The sequence below is a fragment of the Trachurus japonicus genome, chromosome 8, assembly GCF_045865225.1.
Source record: "Trachurus japonicus isolate A0001 chromosome 8, Traja_1.0".
Classification (NCBI taxonomy): Eukaryota; Metazoa; Chordata; class Actinopteri; order Carangiformes; family Carangidae; genus Trachurus; species Trachurus japonicus.
The window spans coordinates 24,224,234-24,244,947 of record NC_140914.1 but is presented as its reverse complement, the minus strand read 5'-3'; the positions used below and the strand labels follow the sequence as shown (position 1 = coordinate 24,244,947).

At 42.2% G+C, this 20,714-nt stretch overlaps 1 protein-coding gene and 3 non-coding genes across 5 annotated transcripts in view; 3 read left to right on the top strand and 1 right to left on the bottom strand.

Annotated features, from left to right (window-relative positions):
• The window catches only part of mei1 (meiotic double-stranded break formation protein 1), a 63,864-nt gene that overhangs the window by 25,831 nt on the left and 17,319 nt on the right, over positions 1-20,714 (bottom strand). For both annotated transcript variants that reach the window (XR_015036312.1, XM_085784858.1), the window contains exons 11-22: positions 19,112-19,246; positions 15,868-15,982; positions 13,599-13,690; positions 13,059-13,206; positions 12,529-12,640; positions 9,923-9,983; positions 9,053-9,150; positions 5,076-5,256; positions 2,706-2,856; positions 1,666-1,851; positions 1,353-1,475; positions 923-1,106 (exon numbers count right to left, since the gene is read on the bottom strand). Coding sequence is in view for 1 of the 2 variants with exons in the window: in XM_085784858.1 (XP_085640984.1) it covers positions 923-1,106; positions 1,353-1,475; positions 1,666-1,851; positions 2,706-2,856; positions 5,076-5,256; positions 9,053-9,150; positions 9,923-9,983; positions 12,529-12,640; positions 13,059-13,206; positions 13,599-13,690; positions 15,868-15,982; positions 19,112-19,246 (1,586 nt within the window). In the remaining variant the exon portion in view is untranslated. The remainder of the gene's footprint in view (positions 1-922; positions 1,107-1,352; positions 1,476-1,665; positions 1,852-2,705; positions 2,857-5,075; positions 5,257-9,052; positions 9,151-9,922; positions 9,984-12,528; positions 12,641-13,058; positions 13,207-13,598; positions 13,691-15,867; positions 15,983-19,111; positions 19,247-20,714) is intronic.
• Positions 16,537-16,618, top strand: trnas-gcu (transfer RNA serine (anticodon GCU)). Its single transcript has one exon. It is a non-coding gene; the product is annotated as a tRNA-Ser (tRNA).
• trnas-gcu (transfer RNA serine (anticodon GCU)) lies at positions 16,918-16,999 on the top strand. Its single transcript has one exon. It is a non-coding gene; the product is annotated as a tRNA-Ser (tRNA).
• trnas-gcu (transfer RNA serine (anticodon GCU)) lies at positions 17,450-17,531 on the top strand. The gene has a single exon. It is a non-coding gene; the product is annotated as a tRNA-Ser (tRNA).

Genomic DNA, 20,714 nt, shown 5'->3' with positions numbered 1-20,714 from the left:
AGACAATTTCATTTAAAGCTGTCATTTGCTGTACACAGAATTGATATGTATGACTGAGGCAGAACAACAGCCTGGAAGAAAACAAAACAATGTCTGATGCATCAAAGACAGTAAACACAGGGGAGTGAACAGCATCATTTACCTCAATCTATCAGCTGTAATTAACCGTATCTGTACTTTAATGGGGTACAACTGGGTGTCACCTCAAATCTGTTGACACTACATTTGATACGTGACTTGCCAAAGAAGATACTTGCAAAAAAATTCTGAATGTATACTGCAGGGACTCTCTCACAGAAGACAGTGTAGTCTTCAAAAGACAAAACAACTGTATAAATCCACATGTATCTCTGAGTTTAATTAAGTTTACTGTAGAATTGTGTGTATGCATTGGTAATGGATTTGATTTTACCCCATGGGACCAGTCCCAACAATAGACAGGGTGTGGTTTAGAGTATTAATGAATGCTCTGTTCAAAAGTTGCAATCATGTGTAATGTATTCAACGCCCCTGATTGATACACATTAATTTCAAATTAAATAATCCATTAATACTTTACTAGTGCAGAGCAGGTGCATGAAGCTCTCATAAAGGTTTCATGCTGCCTGATCTATCTCTGGCTTCCCTTTCAATTGCTACTAAAAGTGTAAATTGAAACCACTGCTCCAATTCTTGTCACCTCTTCATGAAGCTGTCTTGATTTTTAAAAACCGCCTGACTCATTATGAAATTTTGTAAATTCTTAACCTGGAACAATGGAGTTTCAGATTTCCTAATCTCTGCCATCACAGTATATCTCTTCGCATTTGTTTCAATAAATCTGGCTCGCAGTGTTGGTGCATTGAACCCTGCGCAGAATTGAACAAAAATCAGTTTTAGGGACCAGATAAAAGACTCCTCCTGTGTGTTTATTCACTCTTACCCTGTTCAGCGTGTCCCTGTCCAAGCCCAGTGTTCTCCACACTGAGCCTCTGTAGTGCCTGGAGGAGGCCTGGTCTAAGGCTGGCACACAAATCCTGCTCATAGTGTCTCTGACCACTCAAAAGCACTTCCAGCGCCCTGAGGACTCGCTCTGCGAGGGGGGCCTCCGTGGTGCAAAGCATCTCCTGTTATAACACACAGAGTCGAATAAAAGACAGACACAGACATGGAATATTTTTGTATCAGCATTAAAAAATTCAGTGAAGCCAACCAGGGGCGCAGCGTTGATTAAAGATACATGTTTTCCACAACCTGTCTCATTATCTGTTTAAGGTTAAACAAATATTTTGCAATTCAGCGCTACTTAACGTTTTTCTCCTTTTAATGCGACTGACTCTGTGAATCCATGTTCCTGGGTGTGTGATTCTCACCAGGAGTGTCAGGATAACAGCTGGGTGTTTCTCTATCAGAGTCAGGAGCTCTGTGGTTTCTGTGTCTGGCTCCTGGTCCCGTCTCTCATCAGCACAGCTTTCTCTCTTCTCTCTCTTCTCCTGCTTGTCTGCCTGCACCCAGGAATGAAACCCAGCCACTTTTTCATCACTTCAGACTTTTCATTTACAAGTTCAAAGGGAATTAATAAAAAATGTACAAATACATCATACGCAACTCTTACACTGTTGGTGTTAAATAAATCATTATTCATCGGCTGTAACACGTGAGGAAGTGAAACAGTTGCCTCCTTACCGTGCTGTGTCCTGCAGCTGTGTCCTGCCCTCGTTTGGTCAACCAAAGTTCCAGGACTAAGGGCCCAAATTTCTCTGCCAGCTCTGGATAGCGGCAGATGAAATGGAGGAGTGCAGGATGGTGAATGTAGAGGGAGGAGAAGCTTTGGCATGAGGAGAGTGCCTTGCTGATGCAGTTCAAAGGAGCCTTGAGTAGAGCAGAGTGGTAAAGAAAGAGTGAAAAAGCCAGTGTGGTTTCTTTAAGTTAAGCACACACACACCCACACATGCTTTTAAACTCCACTGAGGCGCAGTCCTCAGTCACAGCAGAAACCTCTTGTAATATGTTGCTTATTTATACATACAACAGAAACATAAGCTTTTCTGTGCCTATATCTATATCTAACTACACACATGAAAACATGTGTCTTTCAAAGAAGCTGCAGCTCACGGTTTTTTCAACATCTTCTTTGAACTACAGAAAAGTGACTTCTGTTAAGAAAATGTTATTTGTTCTACGTAGCTTTAAAAGAAAAGTTCAGCTACAATTAATATTCATTGCCACTGAATCATCTACGGAACAATATGGATTTTCCATCAGAAGATGAATATGAGCTGTCAAGCTTTGATTCTGTGTATTTAAGGCTATCACATTAATGGGTCTTATATCAAACCGAACAGAACTCAAGTACCAGGACATGCTGTTCTCTTCTCTGTGCACAGTACAAAAAAACGCATCTTGTTTGAACACGTTCTTTAAGAAATCCAGACATCTTAATGTGGCCTGGACCTACTGTATCTTGAAGAAAACAAATAGAATATTTGAGGTGGACTCAGCCGTCAAACTGTATTTTGGTATGAGGGAAAGATAAGAGATGAAATGTTGAAGCTGTTCAAGATACTGAAATGTAAGTGAATCATTTTGAATCTCCAAATATCCATCTTCTGCATTCTATGGGAATTCACTGAAAAGCATAAAAACATTCAAACTTTGCCTTGATGCTGATGCTGTACATCACCAACACTAGTTTTGTAAGAGTAGGAGTGTGTGTTGAGAGTTACCCCCTCCAGGCTGGGGCTGTTGTCCTGTGTCACTGCCAGCAGGTAGAGGGCAGAGCGGAGCACAGAAAGAGGAGGGACACAGTTGCCCTGCTCCTGCACTGAACACAAGAGCCACAGCACGCTGGAGAACACTGTCTGGTCTGGGAGGAGCCTGAGTGAGACACACATACACATGCACAATAATGATGATATTCACTTAACGATATTACAAGTAAATAGAGACTAACCAAACATTTACATTTGAATGAACACAAATGCACGGATAAATATACTTGAATGTCAAACAAACAGCAGACATGTTGAGTGTGAGGGTAATAATGTGGACAAACACACAAACCCTGTGTGCAAAGCAGACAAAGTGCTCCAGGGCCATGTTGAAGTCACAAACTTTCTATCGCTCTTTCTCACGCTAAAAATATACGCATGTGCGCAAGCCCAGTCAGTCAGGATGTAAACCACACACGTATATGAGGTGTGGCTATTAAATAATGGGACTGATGCTGGTACATAATTGCACCTTAATTTGCACAGATCCTACATCTGAGTACACAGGCACCACACACATCCAGCTCCTCCACAATATGTAAATCTCTGGCTGTAGCTACCATTAATTTTGATGAGACCTCACAGTGGCAGGGAGAAGCTTTCATCCTCTTCCCTGGGGGTAATGCATAGCCGAGGTTCCGCTGAAGGACGGATTAAACTTTCCAAAGAAGCTGATGTATCTCCGAGGTCATAAAATATGTACTTAAGAACACCCTCGATGGGCCGTGGGAGTAACGGATGGAGCTACAGCAACATCCAGAACCAGCTGGTTTCTTGGAAAAGCCAAAAGATTTACTGATCTATAGTGACAAGAGAAAGTATCTTTAAAAAATGAGCTGGTTTTCTGCATGAACTGGTCACAAAGTATGATCTGAACTTCATCTGGGCCACGAGTACAATCACATGTAGTTCTATTTATAATCTAATATCGCATCGTCATTTAACACCCAGTACTGGTGGAAAAAGGGAAGTGAAGCCTTGGGTTTAATATCTGGTTGAACCACCTTTGGCAGCGGTAACCTCAAAGCAGCTCTTCAGTAGCTGCTGATCAGACCTGCACAGCGTTCAGTAGAAAGTTTGGACCGTTCATATTCTCAGGACGTCTCTCCAGGTCATTCCACATCATCTCTCCTGCATTAAGGTCTGGAGTCTGACTGTGCCGCTCAAACAGGTGGATTTTCTTTGAAGTCATGTTACTTTGATGTTTAGGGTCATTGTCCTGCTGCGTCGCCGGCCTCTACTGGGCATCAGCAGGTGAACAGCCAACCTGACATCATCTTGGGAAAGATGTTGATCAACTTCCATGATGATACATATTTTTCTTTTTCTCTATGTCATTGTTATAGGGATTGACAGTTGTTTTCAATAAACGTAGACAAGAACACTGAAACTAACTAAAAATAATGTGTCAGTTGATTATTGTAACTTTGTTGAAGCTCTGTCTGTATTTGAAGACAAATTCAAATGAAGATACTTCCAAAGGCTTCATTTGCTTTTTTCTCCCCACTGTAATTCTGATGCTGTGATACAACACCAGTCTGAGATTTTGGACTTTTTAAATACTGTGACTGAGCAAAAATGCCAATTCTTCTGTATTAAAGCCAATAAAAGTGCAGTTTTCGAAAGATATTTTAAACTGCAAATGGGCAAATTCAATAATAAATCTTTCTGTGCCGTTAGATCCACATCAATAATTAATGTTTCTGAAAATTATTATCACTATTGTCAAATATTTCTTGATTTATCTATAGATATGTCAACATTTTCACATCAATACTGAGACTATGCAACATTTGATTGAGTCAGTATCATCTGGCCGTACTCCTAAGTTTATACACAGTGAAAACTGGGGCAGAGATGAGTGGTGCAGCTGGCTGGCTGCCGGCGCTGGGATAGAATACAGAGCGATGTGGTGACATTTTCCTCTTTATATTGATTCTCTTAGTACAGGTAATACAGTGCAACCAGGAGCCAGTCGGCAGCCACAAGGCTGGGAAATTACTGTGCTGTTCAAAGACTCTTCTTACAGTGCAAATAGATGCTGCTGTGGGAGAACAAAGTCAGTACATCTGAATCAAATTATGTCTGTGCTTCCTGCAAAACCAATCTGCAGCGGCACCACACACAAGTACTCAGAATCTGTATCAGCAAAATGTTTTCACTTGATGCTGAAATGCGTATTGGTTGCTTCCAATTTCCAGCTCCAATTATCAGCCCAGAATGTGAGTTTCAGAATGTTTTTTCCGCACATTTTCCCATTCTTAACACACAAAACATTTGCCAGACCAAACCAAATGCCACTTGCCTCTGTCAGTCCAACCATACCTGTCTCCCTGCTGCAGGGCAAGGCGTAGGATTAACACCAGGCAGTACTGCGTGGCCCTTGGCCCTTTATATTCACAGAGCTGGAGTCCTGCAGCCTCACGCAGCAGCGAGGGCCAGTCTGACACACGACAGCACAGAGGGGGGAGGTTGTAGAGCAAGAGATTTTCCACCTCCTCAGCATCTGGGGGATGAGCGAGCAAGTACAACAGAGACAGAAAGGAAAAGAGTTCGGTGAACAATGCTGAACGTAGGAAGCACACAAATTCATAGAGGGAGGGTGAGAGTGAAGACAAGAAAGAGGAAAGGATATGGATGAAGGAGAGAGATGGATGGAATAAAGTAAAACTCAGCAGAAGAGGCCCCGAGGCCTCATTTACACTGTGACTATCTCTTACCAATTTTATGTTTACGACTAAAGCCAAGCCAAAGCTCTGGTTTATGAAAAATTCATCTGGGCAAAAATGAGCGGCGATACACCGATTTAACACTTTCACTATGATCTACTATATATTATGCTGAAACTAAAGCCAGTATCCACCATTAACCAAGCTTTGGCTGTTGTGGATGCTTAAATATAACATTGTCTAGCAGAGTTAAAGAAGGTTTTTTTTTCTAAATGAGGTCCCTGAGGAAAAGACATGCTGAGATGAAGACAGCATGTGGAGTGACGAGACTGGAAGAGTGGGAAGGGAAACGGCTACAAGAGTAGGATTATCTGCATCTACTATCTGTGACGTTGTCTCTGTGTGGTCATTAGGGAGCTGTAGAAATAGAGGGGTGAGGGAAAAGGGGAGAAGAATATAAGCTGCAACTTAAAACAAATTGAAAGAGAACAACGCAGAAAGAGAAAGGGAAACAGAAAAGTGGCACAGAAGAGGGAAAATGGTGCTGTGGGAAAAGAGGGAGATGGCAACAAGGAAGGAAACAAAGCAATCTACAGTATGAGGGACTCACCGAGCACAGAGGAAAATGACAAAATAGGCACATGGAGATAGCAGGCAGAGATAAGGTCAGTGATGCATGACTACACAGAGGCTATAAAGCCACAGCAAAGTCTGTGGGGAACAAGACTACCAATCAACCAGGAGGAAAACAAAGTGAAGAAGGGAAGAGGAGAAATAGAGACAGGGGGAGAGAGATGAATAGAAACAGGAGCTAAAGTGGGGGAAAGGTAGCAGAAGGAGATCACAGTGGTCTGGACGGGCCACGGGTAACGAGTAAGAACCAGATGAGGGAAAACAAAATCAGGAGGACGATAGCGGGATCCTGTAAGGGACTATGGATGGGTCAAACAGAGAGACAGGGAGAAGAATAGAAAGATGTCAAAAATGACAGAGAGGAGTCTCAGAGGGAGGGCTGAGAGAGAGAGAGAGGGGGGGGGGGAAGAGGAGGAGCAAAGGACAGGCAGATGATGAAGACAAGAAGAGAAACAACAGATGGGAGAAAGACAAAAAACCAGATCTACAAAGCAGACTGCAGTGACACGTTGCCTCCTGCTCAGGTCTTAATAATAGAAGAAGAGAAGAGAAGAGAAGAGAAGAGAAGAGAAGAGAAGAGAAGAGAAGAGAAGAGAAGAGAAGAGAAGAGAAGAGAAGAGAAGAGAAGAGAAGAGAAGAGAAGAGAAGTCTTAAACATTCACACAGCTGTTACACAATTATCACACAGCTATGTACAAAGTACAAAGGATGCCCTTAAATAAATTACCACAATTAATTAGCAATATCAGAGTAATTCAATTAACAAAACGCACCATGAAAAACACCGGCCGAGAGTAAACAGATCAACATGGTGGAAGAGAAACAGCGAAAGGAAAATCAGTTTAAATCTGGTGAAGAAAGTGTGAAATAAAGATAACAACGGACTTTCTGAACAAGGGAAATATCTAACATAAAATGGAATGGTAAAATTCAAGATGAGAGCAAAGCAAAAAAAAAAAAAAAAGGAGCGAGCAAGAGGCTGCAAATGAAACAGAAACAGATAAGGGTGATGAAAGCGAGGAAGACGTTGACAGGGAGGAAAGGGAAACAAACAAGAGTCTAGCTCCACAGAATTCATTATTCACAGCCACAAACACACGTAAACAAATACACACACCTACATGGTTGGTTGTACATCTCTTACATCTCATTACCTCAAAGAAATATTTTACTCAACTCTGGTCTCAATGTCACAACATGTCTCCTGGGAGCAACTGCAGTTTCCAATAAAAATGTTTTCTACTGTTTAGTAGAAAGGGACTGGAGGGATGAGAACTGCTGGATGTTAACATCAGGTTGTTCTCAGCAACATCTTCACTTACCCACAGTTACGTTCAGAGAGTTCACTTCAGTCTCGCATGATCATAAGTGACCTGACCTTTTAATTTCAAGTGTTGTCTGCGCTGCCATTGACATTTATGAGATCTGGCATTAGCTCTTCCCACAGAAACCTACAAGCAGACAGTGTTCATTTTTCAACTTAAGGCCATGTTTACAGTACACACATCTGAGTCTGTTCCTTTCATTCTGTGTGGAAAGCTTTGAGCGACTGTTCGGTGTCTTTGCAAACGGTTTGTGTGAATCTGCATCATCAGCCTGTTTGTTGACTGTGTGAGCCGAGCTGGTCCGGAGACCTCCCTCTGAACAGGGCTGGACACTGGCCGACTGGAGAGGACAGGCGTCTCTATTAGGGATGAGAGCCTTGTTTTATGTGTTTGATGTTTGAAGTAAACATAAAGAGGATCGGGGGAGGGGGCAGAGAGAGACAGAAAGAGAGAGAGAGAAGACTCAAGAGTGGGCGAAGAAGGGGAGAGAGACAGAGAGAGAGAGAGAGAGAAGGCAGCACAGACACTGACTTTAGTTTTCTACTGTGATACAATTTTTTATTTTAGTTTTACTCTCTCTCTCTCTCTCTTTTAAAAAAGAAAATAAAAGAAAAGCAATATGCTGTCAGTATGAGATATATTCTATGCACAGTAATAGGACTGAGCAATTGATTGAAATATATTATCAAAATCACAATAGTCCAATAAAATCTGAATCGCAGCAGCTGAGATATTTTTTAGAAACTAACTAAAGAAACTTTAGAGGTAAAAAATGTGTTGCACATACTTCATCACTGAAGCACTGTGATGCTACATAAACATCCTGGCCTTCAAATCTTATTCTCCCAACAGTGCGTGTTGGTACAGACCCCAGCAGAAATCACCATATCATCATTTTTATATTTTCTCCAGTAAAAATGAAATGCAAAAATATCCACTGCCACTAAAATCGAGACTTGCAATCTCATCTGTTCAATAATTGGATTTTTTATTTTTTGCATATCATTAAGCATAATATTTTGCATATCATTAGGCATGAATTTTTAATTGAGCTAGTCATGTACATCAGCATAACATAACAAATACCTCTAGACGAATTAATGACAGAGTGAAATCTAATGAATGAATGAATTCCTCATGGTCATAATGTACAGTATCCACAGGTGTTACATGTTACATGATCCAAAGGCCCTCAGCCTTCAGAAATGTGTTTCTCGGATATCTGAATTTCGCAGAATAACGTTTGTGCAGAGTTTGACACTAGAACTCAGATCTGACTCTGATCATCACACATCAAGTCTGACATGAAAACCTGAAACCTCCAGTGTGCACAGACTTTCAGTGAAGTCGGAGACATCTTGAGCCCAGTATGTGAGATTTTCTATTAATATTGAATATTCACTAATTCTGAGCTTTGAGGAAACGTTAACAAATGAACCATTTTTTTCTAAGATCAAATAAAATCATTCCTCAAATGGTTTGTACAAATGCCTTGCCATGCTTTACACAAAACAAACAAATGCTAAACACCATCACCAGTTCCTTTCAACACAGCAGCCTCACATCACTGGTTGTGTGACATCATTGCTTGGAAACCGAGGGGAACAACAGGGTTTTTTACTGGTGCTGCATGTAGCTGTGTGTGCGGTGCAAGTGTCTGTGCATATTTGCATACCATCGTGGTAGGAGCCAGAAGCAGGGTTTGACTGGGAGAGCAGACACATGCTGAGTTTCTGTAGAAAACCACAGCAAGATGCATTTAGATTTGGGTTCCTGAAAGAAATGGTGAGAGGGAGAAACACTCATGAGACGGAAAACAAACACATATATGGAAAAAAGAGAGTCGAGAGAGAGAGAGAGCAGGAAAGCTGAAATAAAGAAAAAATGAGGCCACCTGAGACAAAGCACTGCACACATTCTCCATGCATGGTCATTATAGTGAAAAGTGAAGCACGAAACAAAGGACAGAATGTGCCTTGACTTAGTCCTTTCAGATATGAAACAGACACGGCATGGTTCAGTTTCATTACAGCTCAGAGCACGGGGGCTCAGAGCCTACTGAGTCGACCACAATTACGACCACAGTAACACACACGGAGGCGCAAACAGACGCACTTTAACACGTACACACACACACGCATTACACATACAACAAAAGCGCATATGCTTATATTCACAAAACAGCAAAATCTAATAACACACACACACGCACACAATCAAACAGAGTGGTCTTTGAAGCTGCAGATCTGTTGCTCTGAGACAGACACACTGCTGAGACGACTGGCTTAATGGAAGGAAGTAGACAGAGTGACTCAGAAATGACAGATGCCTCCGTCGTGTTATCTGCCTCATTGTTCAATATGCTCCGACAGGGAATAATAAGAACTCAACTTTCTGAGCCACCATGGTCTAGCTGGCACACACACAAACACACACACACACACACACACACAACCTTTGAGACAGCACTGCTTTGTTAATTGCTGTGTGTGAGTTTGCCGGTGTGTGTGTGTGTGTGTCCTCGGGTTATCCTGTTACAGTGTACCTGTTTCCTGCACAGAGGAGGCCTTTGTGTTCCAGAGCCAGCCTGTAGAAACCAGAGGACGCTGGAGGGAGGAGGAGGAGAAGAGGAGTTAGAAAGGCGGGATGAGACAGTGTGCCGCGAAGAGGAGGAGGACAATAAGAAAAAAAAAACTATTTATGTAACGTTTTTCAAAATAAATGTTTTAAAGTACATCACAGGTGGAAAGGAAAGAAAAACATGATAAAGTACATACACATTTTAAGCCAAAATCCTGCAACTAAAACAGCTGAGTGATAAAAGAAGCGGCAAAAAACTCTTCAGCCTGCGGACAGAGAAAAAAGCATGATTCAGAGGTTTAAAAGTACTGAGTGAGAGGAGGAGAAGTGGAGAGCCGTTTGACAGAGTGGAGGCTGAGAGTCAGACAAAGAGAGAGAGAGAGACCTTTCATCAAGATCAATCAAACAGGGTCAAACATTATGACACGATAATTGCAGAAATCAGCCACGTTCCCCACACATGTGATCTTCTAAAAATAGTCCTCCGCATCAGGGGGAAAGGCTCATCACATGGCTACAGTGGAGGTAAAGGGATGGCAGTCCTGTTTTAATTCTATGGAGGTGAAAAAATAATAAAACACTATCGTAACGCTGTTTTAATGTCTTGGCTGTTTCAGAGCTGCAGTTAGAGAGAGCAAGAGAGCATCTCTCGCTTATTAGAAGAGGGGTGCTCTCTCTTAATTTCATAAAGCCACTAACTCACTTTCTTCTGGACCCAAGCCAAGGCATTGCTCAGCCGTATCTGCTGAAAACTGTTCTGCTTTGTTAATCGCTTGCAGCATAAATATAAAACTTATGTTTCTTTTTAATGCCACTACTTTAGCTTGTCCCGATGCCCAGAGGCAACGCGATTCCTGTCAATAATTGAGGCTCATCATGTGGACTGCCAGCTTTGGACAGATTGCTTAGTTTTTCCCCTGCAGTGAAGTAAAATTTCATCAAGTCAACATTCAGGCGTTTAACTCGTTCTTTGATGAGAGCAGAAGCAAATGTTGGCAATCCTGTTGTCGCCGTATTTCTAAACTGCACAAAGATATGGATTTTAATTCCATCAACATTAACCAAGCCACGGAAATAAAAAGGTTCAGTGGTTCAGAGAAGTACACAATCTTTTATGTGATAATGAAATGAAATTAACTTTATTTCTCATAGTGTGATTAGCTGGGAATCGGGCTTTAGGGTGAAATTGCTTCTGTTATAGTTTATTTAGTCTAGTCAGACATTTGAGACTTTGAAATGTACTGTAAGCAAAAGGCTTAATTGACAATTGTGCATTAAAACAGCAGCTTTGATGTTGAAGATGTTTGGTTAGTATTGGCTGTGCTCTGTATTCCCATGTGGTTTGATGGAGCAGAGGCTCCCGGTTTCTCTGAGGTGTGAGCTGCTGCTGTATGTTTCTAGGAGGACCGGCTCTAGTATGTGCAGAGCCTGCAGTAACAGGACTGACAGAGTGGAGCTAATTTAAAAACATGAGCTGTGTGGACTGTCCCTGCGCCTGTTACTGATATCATGAATCTCATCGTGGCATAAGAGAACTTTATGTTTAATTTTTCAGCTCACCACAGCACAGCTCAGCTACTGACAGAAATATTAAGAGAAACATCTTGGCCCGTCATTTTAAATGAAGAGAATGTGACCACTATGAATACTTGATATCTCATTTCATTAAGTGGCTCATTTACTCAGTTTCACTTCCGGGCGCTTAAAAGAAAAAAAAACAGGTCCAAGTGTATTAGTGTCTTATTCTGTCAAATTTCACGGAGACAGCAGCCGATGTGTTGTGTTACGCAGACGGACTGAATAAAACCAGACATGTAGTCGAAGGCCTCGCTAGTGGTTATGTGAAGCTGTGCTAACATGCTGACAGTGACTCTACCAGCAAAGGCTGCAGAGAACATCAGGAGACCACCAAACTTATAACAATTCAGGCGGAGAAGATCATGAAAGCCACTGCAGTCCCTCCAATGCTTGCTGAGAAATTTCAGTCTGGACAAAAGTAGAGGAAACAACTGGCTGACAGACCAACACTGCCACCCATGGAGCTGTTCAGCTCGCATGGATGAGAGCAAGAAAGTGAAAAACAGAAATACAGAACACAGCAAAAGGATTTTGTGATTTTACAGTTCGATTTAGCAGACTTGGTATCTGCTTAAAAAACATTCTTAAAGAGATACAGTATTTCCCTGTGAATACTGTTATGTTTCATAATTAATGAATGAATTAATCAATGTTTCATTAATTTTAATGCATGATATCATACGGGCAGTGCCATTGGTTTTGCAGCTACTCAGAAAATGTATTCAAGTAGTATCGTTCTCGTGCACCAGGTACCTTCAGCCTGTCTTGTTCAAAGGTCCTCCAGATACAAAGCAATGATCACTAGTCAAAGCTCAACAGTTTAGCAGAGCTTTCGTTTTAATAAGACAGCGACATCCAGATTGTCACTTCCAGTCAGACGATGTGCGCCGGTACAAACAGGGGAGCAGACACCACCTGATTACTGTATGTGGCACTGACATCAAAAGTATATCATGGGGATACTCGGTGTTAATTTGAAGTTAGTCGACTCACCCAGCTTATTTGCAAAGACGGGCATGAGAGATGGGAGGAGGGTGAACTGGGAGGACAGGATGGAGTAGAAGTGCTGCAGTATCTCAGCGTTGGGTGCACGCTCACACCTCCTCTACACACACATACACACACACACATAGCAAATCAGAGACAAATGACCAAAACACAAAAACTGTAAACAATTTATTCTTCTCTGATTGATTTTTTAGCCTGAGTCGAGCCAACTTTGTAATAATATAACAAAAATGGTCGTTGCACTAATGCAGAGAGACTGATTGATCCGTGTGTACACAAAGCTAATGAAGACAGAACCCGTGTTGACAGTCATTTAGAGAAACCGCCAGACAGAGCATGGTAATCATTGTGACCTAGACGTATTTCTCAGAAAGGGGAAGTGGGGAATTGTGAGATAAAATTTTCTCAAGTGTTTGGTTACAAGTGCGTGTGACAGAGAGATAACAGGTTCAAGATGAGGCGACCGTGATGCGGATGTGTGCGAATTTGTGTGTGTGTGTGTGTCCAGCTCTCACAATGACGGTGGGTATCCAGATGGAGTCGCAGCAGTGAAGCAGACACTGACACAGAGACTCCAGTGAGTCCTGAGCGTGGCTGTGCTTAGATGGAGCTGTGAACACGTTCTCCCTCAGAACAGGCTCTGATGCACACTCCTCAGCCAAACTTGGACACACACACACACACACACACAGAGACACACACATAGGCATAAATCCAAGAGACAGACACAGATGATATACCGAGGACCTAAATAAATTGTTTCATTCACAGTTGAACTACAAATAATTGTCTAGGCTGAAAATGTTTAACTCAATGACTCCACTGACATCCAGACTGACTTGACTTGATTCAATGCAATGCTTTAATCAAATTGTAACTGTTCCAACAAAACAACACGATACAGGATAAAGTAGAATTTTTAAGCAAGTAAGTATTGATCATAAAACAGTTTGAGACTGAACACTTTGTACATTACTGAGTCAGTTCTTTTACTCTTGAACTCTCTCACTGATCCCAATTAATTCCTCCAACATGTGACTTGGCGAGGTGCTGACCTGCAGGCAGCCTGAAAACAAACCAAGGCCTGGAGCAGAAACCCTTCGGACCTGGAGGCCTGTTTGCTGGGGCCTGACCTCTTGACAGTCCCCTGGGGGTGAACAGAGAGGAATTAGAGGAAAACAAAAGAAACACAATTTGAGAGAAGAGAGGAAAGGAGAAAGCAGGAGTAGAGTAAGACATAACAGTTTTCTCATAAAAACAGTGAGTTGACATACAGTGTTCATGACTATATGCTGCCACTGTATCACCCTCAAAGGACAAGTGTCGCAGTATAAGTCTTATACCTGAGTAGACACTGAAATCTTGATTGAACCTGTGCACATCACACATGATATGATTTATCACACAACATTAGACTTTAAAGGGACAGTTCAACATTTTTGGCAAATTGGCCGATTGTCATAATCCCTGTAGTTTTAGCAGTAGGTTCGTTACCTTTAATTGTCAGTGCAAGCTTTTTTTAAAAAGGTGGAGCAGAGCCGCAAGCTGCTCAGAGCTACGCTACGGAGGCTAATGGGATTTCTTGGTTTCCCTCATCAAACTCATCAAATACACAATCCAACAACTCCAAAACACTCTGGTGGACAAGTTGTGACCTGCACATTCACCACACTATGAGATAATAACGGAACGTTACGAGACGGAGTTGTTTTAGAGGTAAATTCATGCAAAACTGCTGATTCACGTTCCTGTCAGGGGCAGTTTCCGACAAGCAGTCTCTGCATTTACCTCGAAAACAACTCCATCTCGTGACGTTCCGTTGTTATCTCATAGCGTGGTGAATGTGCAGGTGACAACTTGTCCACGAGAGTGTTTTGGAGTTGTTGGATTCTTAAAATAGCAAAGGTAACGAATCTACTGCTATGACTATAGGGATTATGGCAATGGGCCAATTTGCCAAAATGTTGAACTATCCCTTTAAGAGAATAAAACTAGTTAGATTTTATTCTCTCAAGTCAACATCTGTGTTTCTTATGAATTAAAAAATACTTTTAAGTAGGAGAGAAATGAATTAATTTGTTTATTTTGGTCGGTTGGTTCTGGTTGATTTCTCACGTTCGTATCAATTCAGTGTTGTTGAGCAGGTGGTGGTCACTGTTGAATCTTGAGAGCTTTGGCTATAACTGCATTTACAAAAGGTTACAGTACACCCTCTGAGCAGCAGTACGTCATCAGCAAAGACTGAAGTGAGTCACTGTTAGGAAGTGATGCAGTGGTCTGGGGGGGAGACTAGCCAATTAACGGGCTATGGAAACAAGCACTTAAAACCAATGCTTGCTTTCCACTTCCTGTGACAGCTCATGCTGACTAAAAGAATAAGGTTTGATGCTTAATTTGCAACGGTTAGTCATGGCTAAGGCTGGCTGTGTAATAGCAAATCTGACATGGCAGCTCCTTTACTGGATCAGTTTAGTGAAATTCCAGAGAAAAAGTCCCACATTTGTACCTTCAGAAGGCCACATTTCTGAATATCAAGGTGCTGTAAAACCCTATTGATATTCACGCCGATAAGAGGCATACTACACACATTCACACACGCACACACACACCACCCAGGTATAACAAAAACCGCTTCCCCCCTGCTGCTGAAGTTAATCCTCAAGGAAACACTGCATAAGAAAAATCTAATCACATCTCCAAGAAAATGATCATCTTATCAAAGCAGATTATCCAAAAGATTTCCTCAAGGAAATCATTAAAGATTTATTTAAAACAACAAAACTTCTCCAATTAGACCTGAGAAACACTGAAATCCTTCTGTTTCTTCGGTGAATTATAAGTCCCACTAACACTTCATGAATATTAATCTTGAATCTTTATTGTGCTTCAGTTTGATTAAAAAGAGCCACATTTATTGTGTATTGCATTGGAACATGAATACATCCAGACATGTCTTGTTGTCTTGTCACTTCAGCATCACTGCCACAAGTGCAACGCTCTTTGTGATTCAGACAGAAAGCAGGATTCAAAGCAGAAAGCAGCCTGAGAGACAAGTATAAAAAAAAAAAACAGTGAAGGACATGATCCCATTGATCGAACATGTCAACCACACACGTGTTGTGTGACAGGTAACAGATAGCATCAAAGGCAGACATGTCAGTGGGATTATTAAAGGCGCTGACAACTGCAGAAAACACAGGCGTCTTTGGAGAATCACCAAAAGAGAGGGCAGCGTTGAGACAGCACAGACATTTTTTTTATCAGCAGCTTACACACTTTCTAATTTTATATTTAAGGATAAAACAAAAAGCAAATCTAACTCACAGAGCTTTGCCGATGTGCAGACGAGTGTAGGGGCAGCTCAGTCAATCTGTTAGTGATGGACTCCACCAGTCTCTCCACCTCGTTGTACCGGACTGGTATGGACTGATGGTTTCGTCTGGTGATTCAGATAGTAACAGAGGGAATAGCGCAGCATTAGCTACGTAACTCTTGAGACTGTCTTTGATATTTTTTATCAAGAGGATGATGTAGGGAAGGCGCAAGTAAGCAATACAGAGGGACACAACGTAGATCTGTGTGTGTGTGTGTATTTGTAAATGACTGACATGAAAATAATGCATACTTTGGTTTAAGATTTTCAAGGGACTTTGACAAACCCAGAGATGCGTAGATTAATTAACATCGGTGCTTTGTCAGTGTGCGCCTAATACTTTCCTGTAACACTGTGTATGTGTTAATGTGGGTTGTTTATGTGTGTACTGTTCATGTGTATGCATTCCTCAGTGAATGTAAACAACTAAGTGGCTGTGTCTAAGAGAATAGGACGATTCATGCATTTGCAAATGCAACTTGCAATGACTTCTAATCCCTCATGACTTACATGTCTCCATGCTTTCCCAGGCCTGAGGGCTGAGTTCAGCTCCTCTGTGTCACTGCACTGATAGGCGTTCACTGTGCGGATTTGTGGATTTTGGGCTGTACCACAAAGAGGACGAGGTGGCCGAGTGGTTAAGGCGATGGACTGCTAATCCATTGTGCTCTGCACGCGTGGGTTCGAATCCCATCCTCGTCGAGCTACAGCAAGCTTTAGTTTCAGTCTGTAATGTAAGCAGGGTCAGGTGCCTGCCCTAGAGGCAGTACATGGCTGCATGTTACTGGAATAACTTGATGTCGCTTACAGTGGGATTAGTTTAACTGGTAGAGCTTATCATGTCAGAGTTTGTTGGATCACTGCTCACATTCTCTAGTTTTTAAAGACCAGTAAATAATGAAAATCTGTTCCTGTACCGATGTGAAAACCGTAGAAGCTGACTTGTAAAGGCTCCTGCATTCACTGCACAGAATTCTGGATATTTACACCACTGCAGAGAGGACGAGGTGGCCGAGTGGTTAAGGCGATGGACTGCTAATCCATTGTGCTCTGCACGCGTGGGTTCGAATCCCATCCTCGTCGAGCGACAGCACGCTTTAGTTTCAGCCTGTGATGCAAGCAGGGTCAGGTTCTGTCTGGGCATGTTGACTTGATGTCGCTCACAGTGGGAATAGTTTAACTGGAAGAGCTTTATCATGTCAGAGTTTGCAGGAACACTGCTCACATTCTCGGCAAATATATGAAAATCTGGTCTGGTCTGGCCTGGCATCAAGGTTAATGAGAAGTAGGAAGTACAGAGGACGATAAGCACATGTGCAGCCATCACATCTGCCGTGACTTGTAGCTAAGAAAACAAATACACACAAAAAGCAGTAAATGCCAAGGCTCTGTCTAGGCATTTACTTTTCCAGGCCTGAGGGCTGAATTCAGCTCCTCTCTGTTCCTGTACCAATGTGAAAACAGTAGAAGCTGACCTGTAAAGGCTTCTGCGTTCACTGCACAGAATTCAGAATATGTACACACTTAAGAGAGGACGAGGTGGCCGAGTGGTTAAGGCGATGGACTGCTAATCCATTGTGCTCTGCACGCGTGGGTTCGAATCCCATCCTCGTCGAGCAAGCTTTAGTTTCGGTCCTTCATGCAGTACTAGATCACAGTGCCTTAGGAAGAACTGAATAGTTCAAATGGTAGGGCTGAGCATGAGAAGTAGTGGGATAGTTGTCCACATCACACTGAGGCATCCTGTGCAAATTAGTGAATGTTGCCCTAACCATCCCAAGAGAGGAAAATAAGGGAGTGTTTTATCTCAGGTAGCACTGACTTCGAAATGAAATGTTCACAAAAAAATCCTCCAGTTATTGTAGTAAAGAAAACACACCCATATTGCTGTAAACCGACATTTAATAAATTGATTTCACGCTGTTTTTAAAGATTCTGTAAGCAGGAAGATATGTGAGGTTTGATTTTGTGGGTCATAAAACACCCTGCCAAATTAGAATAAAAAAAATATAGCCAAATATATAAGATAAGGTTTAAAACATGTGAAAAAATAACCTGTATTCCACGCTCTATAGCACTGGGGGTGTGTGTGATGAGGACGGGAACAGTTCCACATGCCTGTCAGTTAATTTCCTCCAAAAGGAAACATAACTTCATCCAGCAACCATACAGTACAGTACTGGCAAAATACAGCCGTATAAGTTCAGGCCACCAGAGTCACAGTCATATTCTGAGCCACAGGAGAAAACCTCGTCCCCCGCAGTCTGAACAGACTGGTCAGTTTTTCTAGTAGCGCACAACACAGGCAGAGCAACAGGTGGAAAGTCCAGGAGGGAGATGTTCAGTTGGGCTCTGTTCTTCAGCCTATTATCAGTGAATCACATTTATTTTTGGAGGCCATTTCAACTGCAGAGTTGGCTTTTGGTGGTGAGCATCGCTTCTGTTCAATCTCTGGGTCACAAAGACACAGTTTGGGAGAAATGGCATAGACAGCCAGCAACTTGACGACCTGACTAGCAGTAACGAGATGGAAAACCACTGATGCCAGTGCTGTATAGCCTACATTTCTGTACTATTGTATCATTGCTCATTGCTCATTGCAGAGTACCAAGAGTGTCATCGGTTCTCAAACCAGAAATGATTAAATACAATTTAACGGTCCAATACCACAATTTAGGACCACATAGCTCAGGGTTTGTTTGTTTTTTAACAAGTTCTCAGGAATAGTCTTGTAATATGTATGATGTTGTAGTTAACAAAACTGCTTATGAGGGTCATTTTTCCTCATTGCTTGGCTGTGCTGGCATTGAATACAAGGTTTGCACATGGAGGAACCAGCTCAGATGGTAGAGTGGTTGCTCCGCATGTTAGGGGTAGTGGGGTCAATGCTCCTGTTCTTAACACCAGAGCAACGTATGAAATGGTTCAACATCATCAGCTGGTACAGAGGACAATCACAACACATGGAAACATACAGTGTGTGCAGCATCAATGTTTACAATGTCAAGTTACTAATAAGACAGATTTTCACATAGAAATCTGTACATGGTGAGATTCTATCAAAACATTTGTTTATCCAGGCGTGAGGGCTAAATTCAGCTGCCGTATGTGTGTAGAAATCTTAGGAGCTGACCTATAAAGACGTCTGATTTACTCGTCCTCCGTGATGCACTGTCACACTGTGTTTGTGTTTACCTGAAGAGGGCGGAGGCAGCGCCTGCACTCTGTGTGGCCACCAGCAGGGAGGGGGAGGAGACTCCAGCTACCACAGCCTCTGAAACCGCCACAAACCCCGGACCAGTGGGGAACAGACGCACACTTGGGGGCTGCCTGTACACACACACAAACGCAAAGAAAACCCTTACCATGGTGTTGCAGAACAGACTGAAAGCTAAACAGGGAATCATATAATAATTCTATAGGAATCACTGTTGTCAGCAAATCATTATATACGAGGACAGTTCAAATTATATGGTACCATGGATACCCTCAATGACTCAGCAGAAACTTTAACTTAACACAAAGTCATGTTCACCAATGTGGGACGTAAATGGCAGCCCATCAAAATGCAGACTTTCTCTTCTTTCTCCTCTTCTGCTTGATCTTTGTGTCAGTCTTTGGCTCGAGGTGCCAACGACTGAGTCCCAGTGAACCCACCCTCCCTTTGTCTCACCCACCTACACACAGTTAAGTTATTCTCTCAGGGCAAGCAGCACACATAATAAACAAACAGTGCTGTTCTATTGGCGTTACAAAGATCACCGGAGTATCTCTCTGGTCCATGACGCGGCACCACAACATCTGTTGTGCTGTTGTTGTGCTGACTGGCTCACTGTTGCCACAACAGCAGTCACATAGTGCATAATAACACATGCATGCACATCAACACACACACACACACACACACACACACACACACACACACACACACACACACACACACACAGACATGCTTGGACATATTTGCAGTTCTATCATTAAGAGGACACCTATTGATATAATACATTCCTGTTCCCCCTAGCTACAACTAATCCCCTAATCTCAGCTCTAACCTTGAAACTAAAACCAAATCTGAACTCTCAACCAGCACTTTGAAGATGGGAGGATGAACCAAACACACTCACTCACTCAGGTCTATTACGCAAACTGGGCCTTGCAAAGATAGAATTAGAAGTACACACACACACACACACACACACACACACACACACATGCGTGCGCCCTCTAGCTTGTTCAGCACTTTAACAGTCCTGGTCTAGCTGCGTTTTCTCTCTTCCACTCAGCATAAAGGACAAATTTCCCTCACCCTTCAAAATCTCTTATCCCCTGTATCACTGCCATGTGACGGGTGGAACAGTCCATTAAAATTATGTCAACCTCGCAGAAATATGACAGTGTTTTACAGACTTGTGATGTATTTTAATCTGTGAGCCAGCAGACAGTTAATTCAAATCTAATTAAACTTTCAAGTGAACAGTATTCAACATGTTTTATTGCAGGTTGCTTCTCCATGTCATTGTGGCTGAAGTTGTACATACTGTTCAGTTTGTGAACAAACATAATGGGGTTTTTAAAATGATAGCATCATAGTAATGTGTGTGATTCTGGTGAGAACCACGCACACTATTATGATGATACTTAACAACCAAGTCAATGTTACAATCCTAAAAATGTGAACATGCTCATTTTCTTGAATTACCATAGACACCAAAGGAAGAAGAAGGAAGACAGACATGGTCACAATGACCGTGCCGCCACAGCGTGTGGAAGAAACTCACTATGAATCGCTGCATTTGAA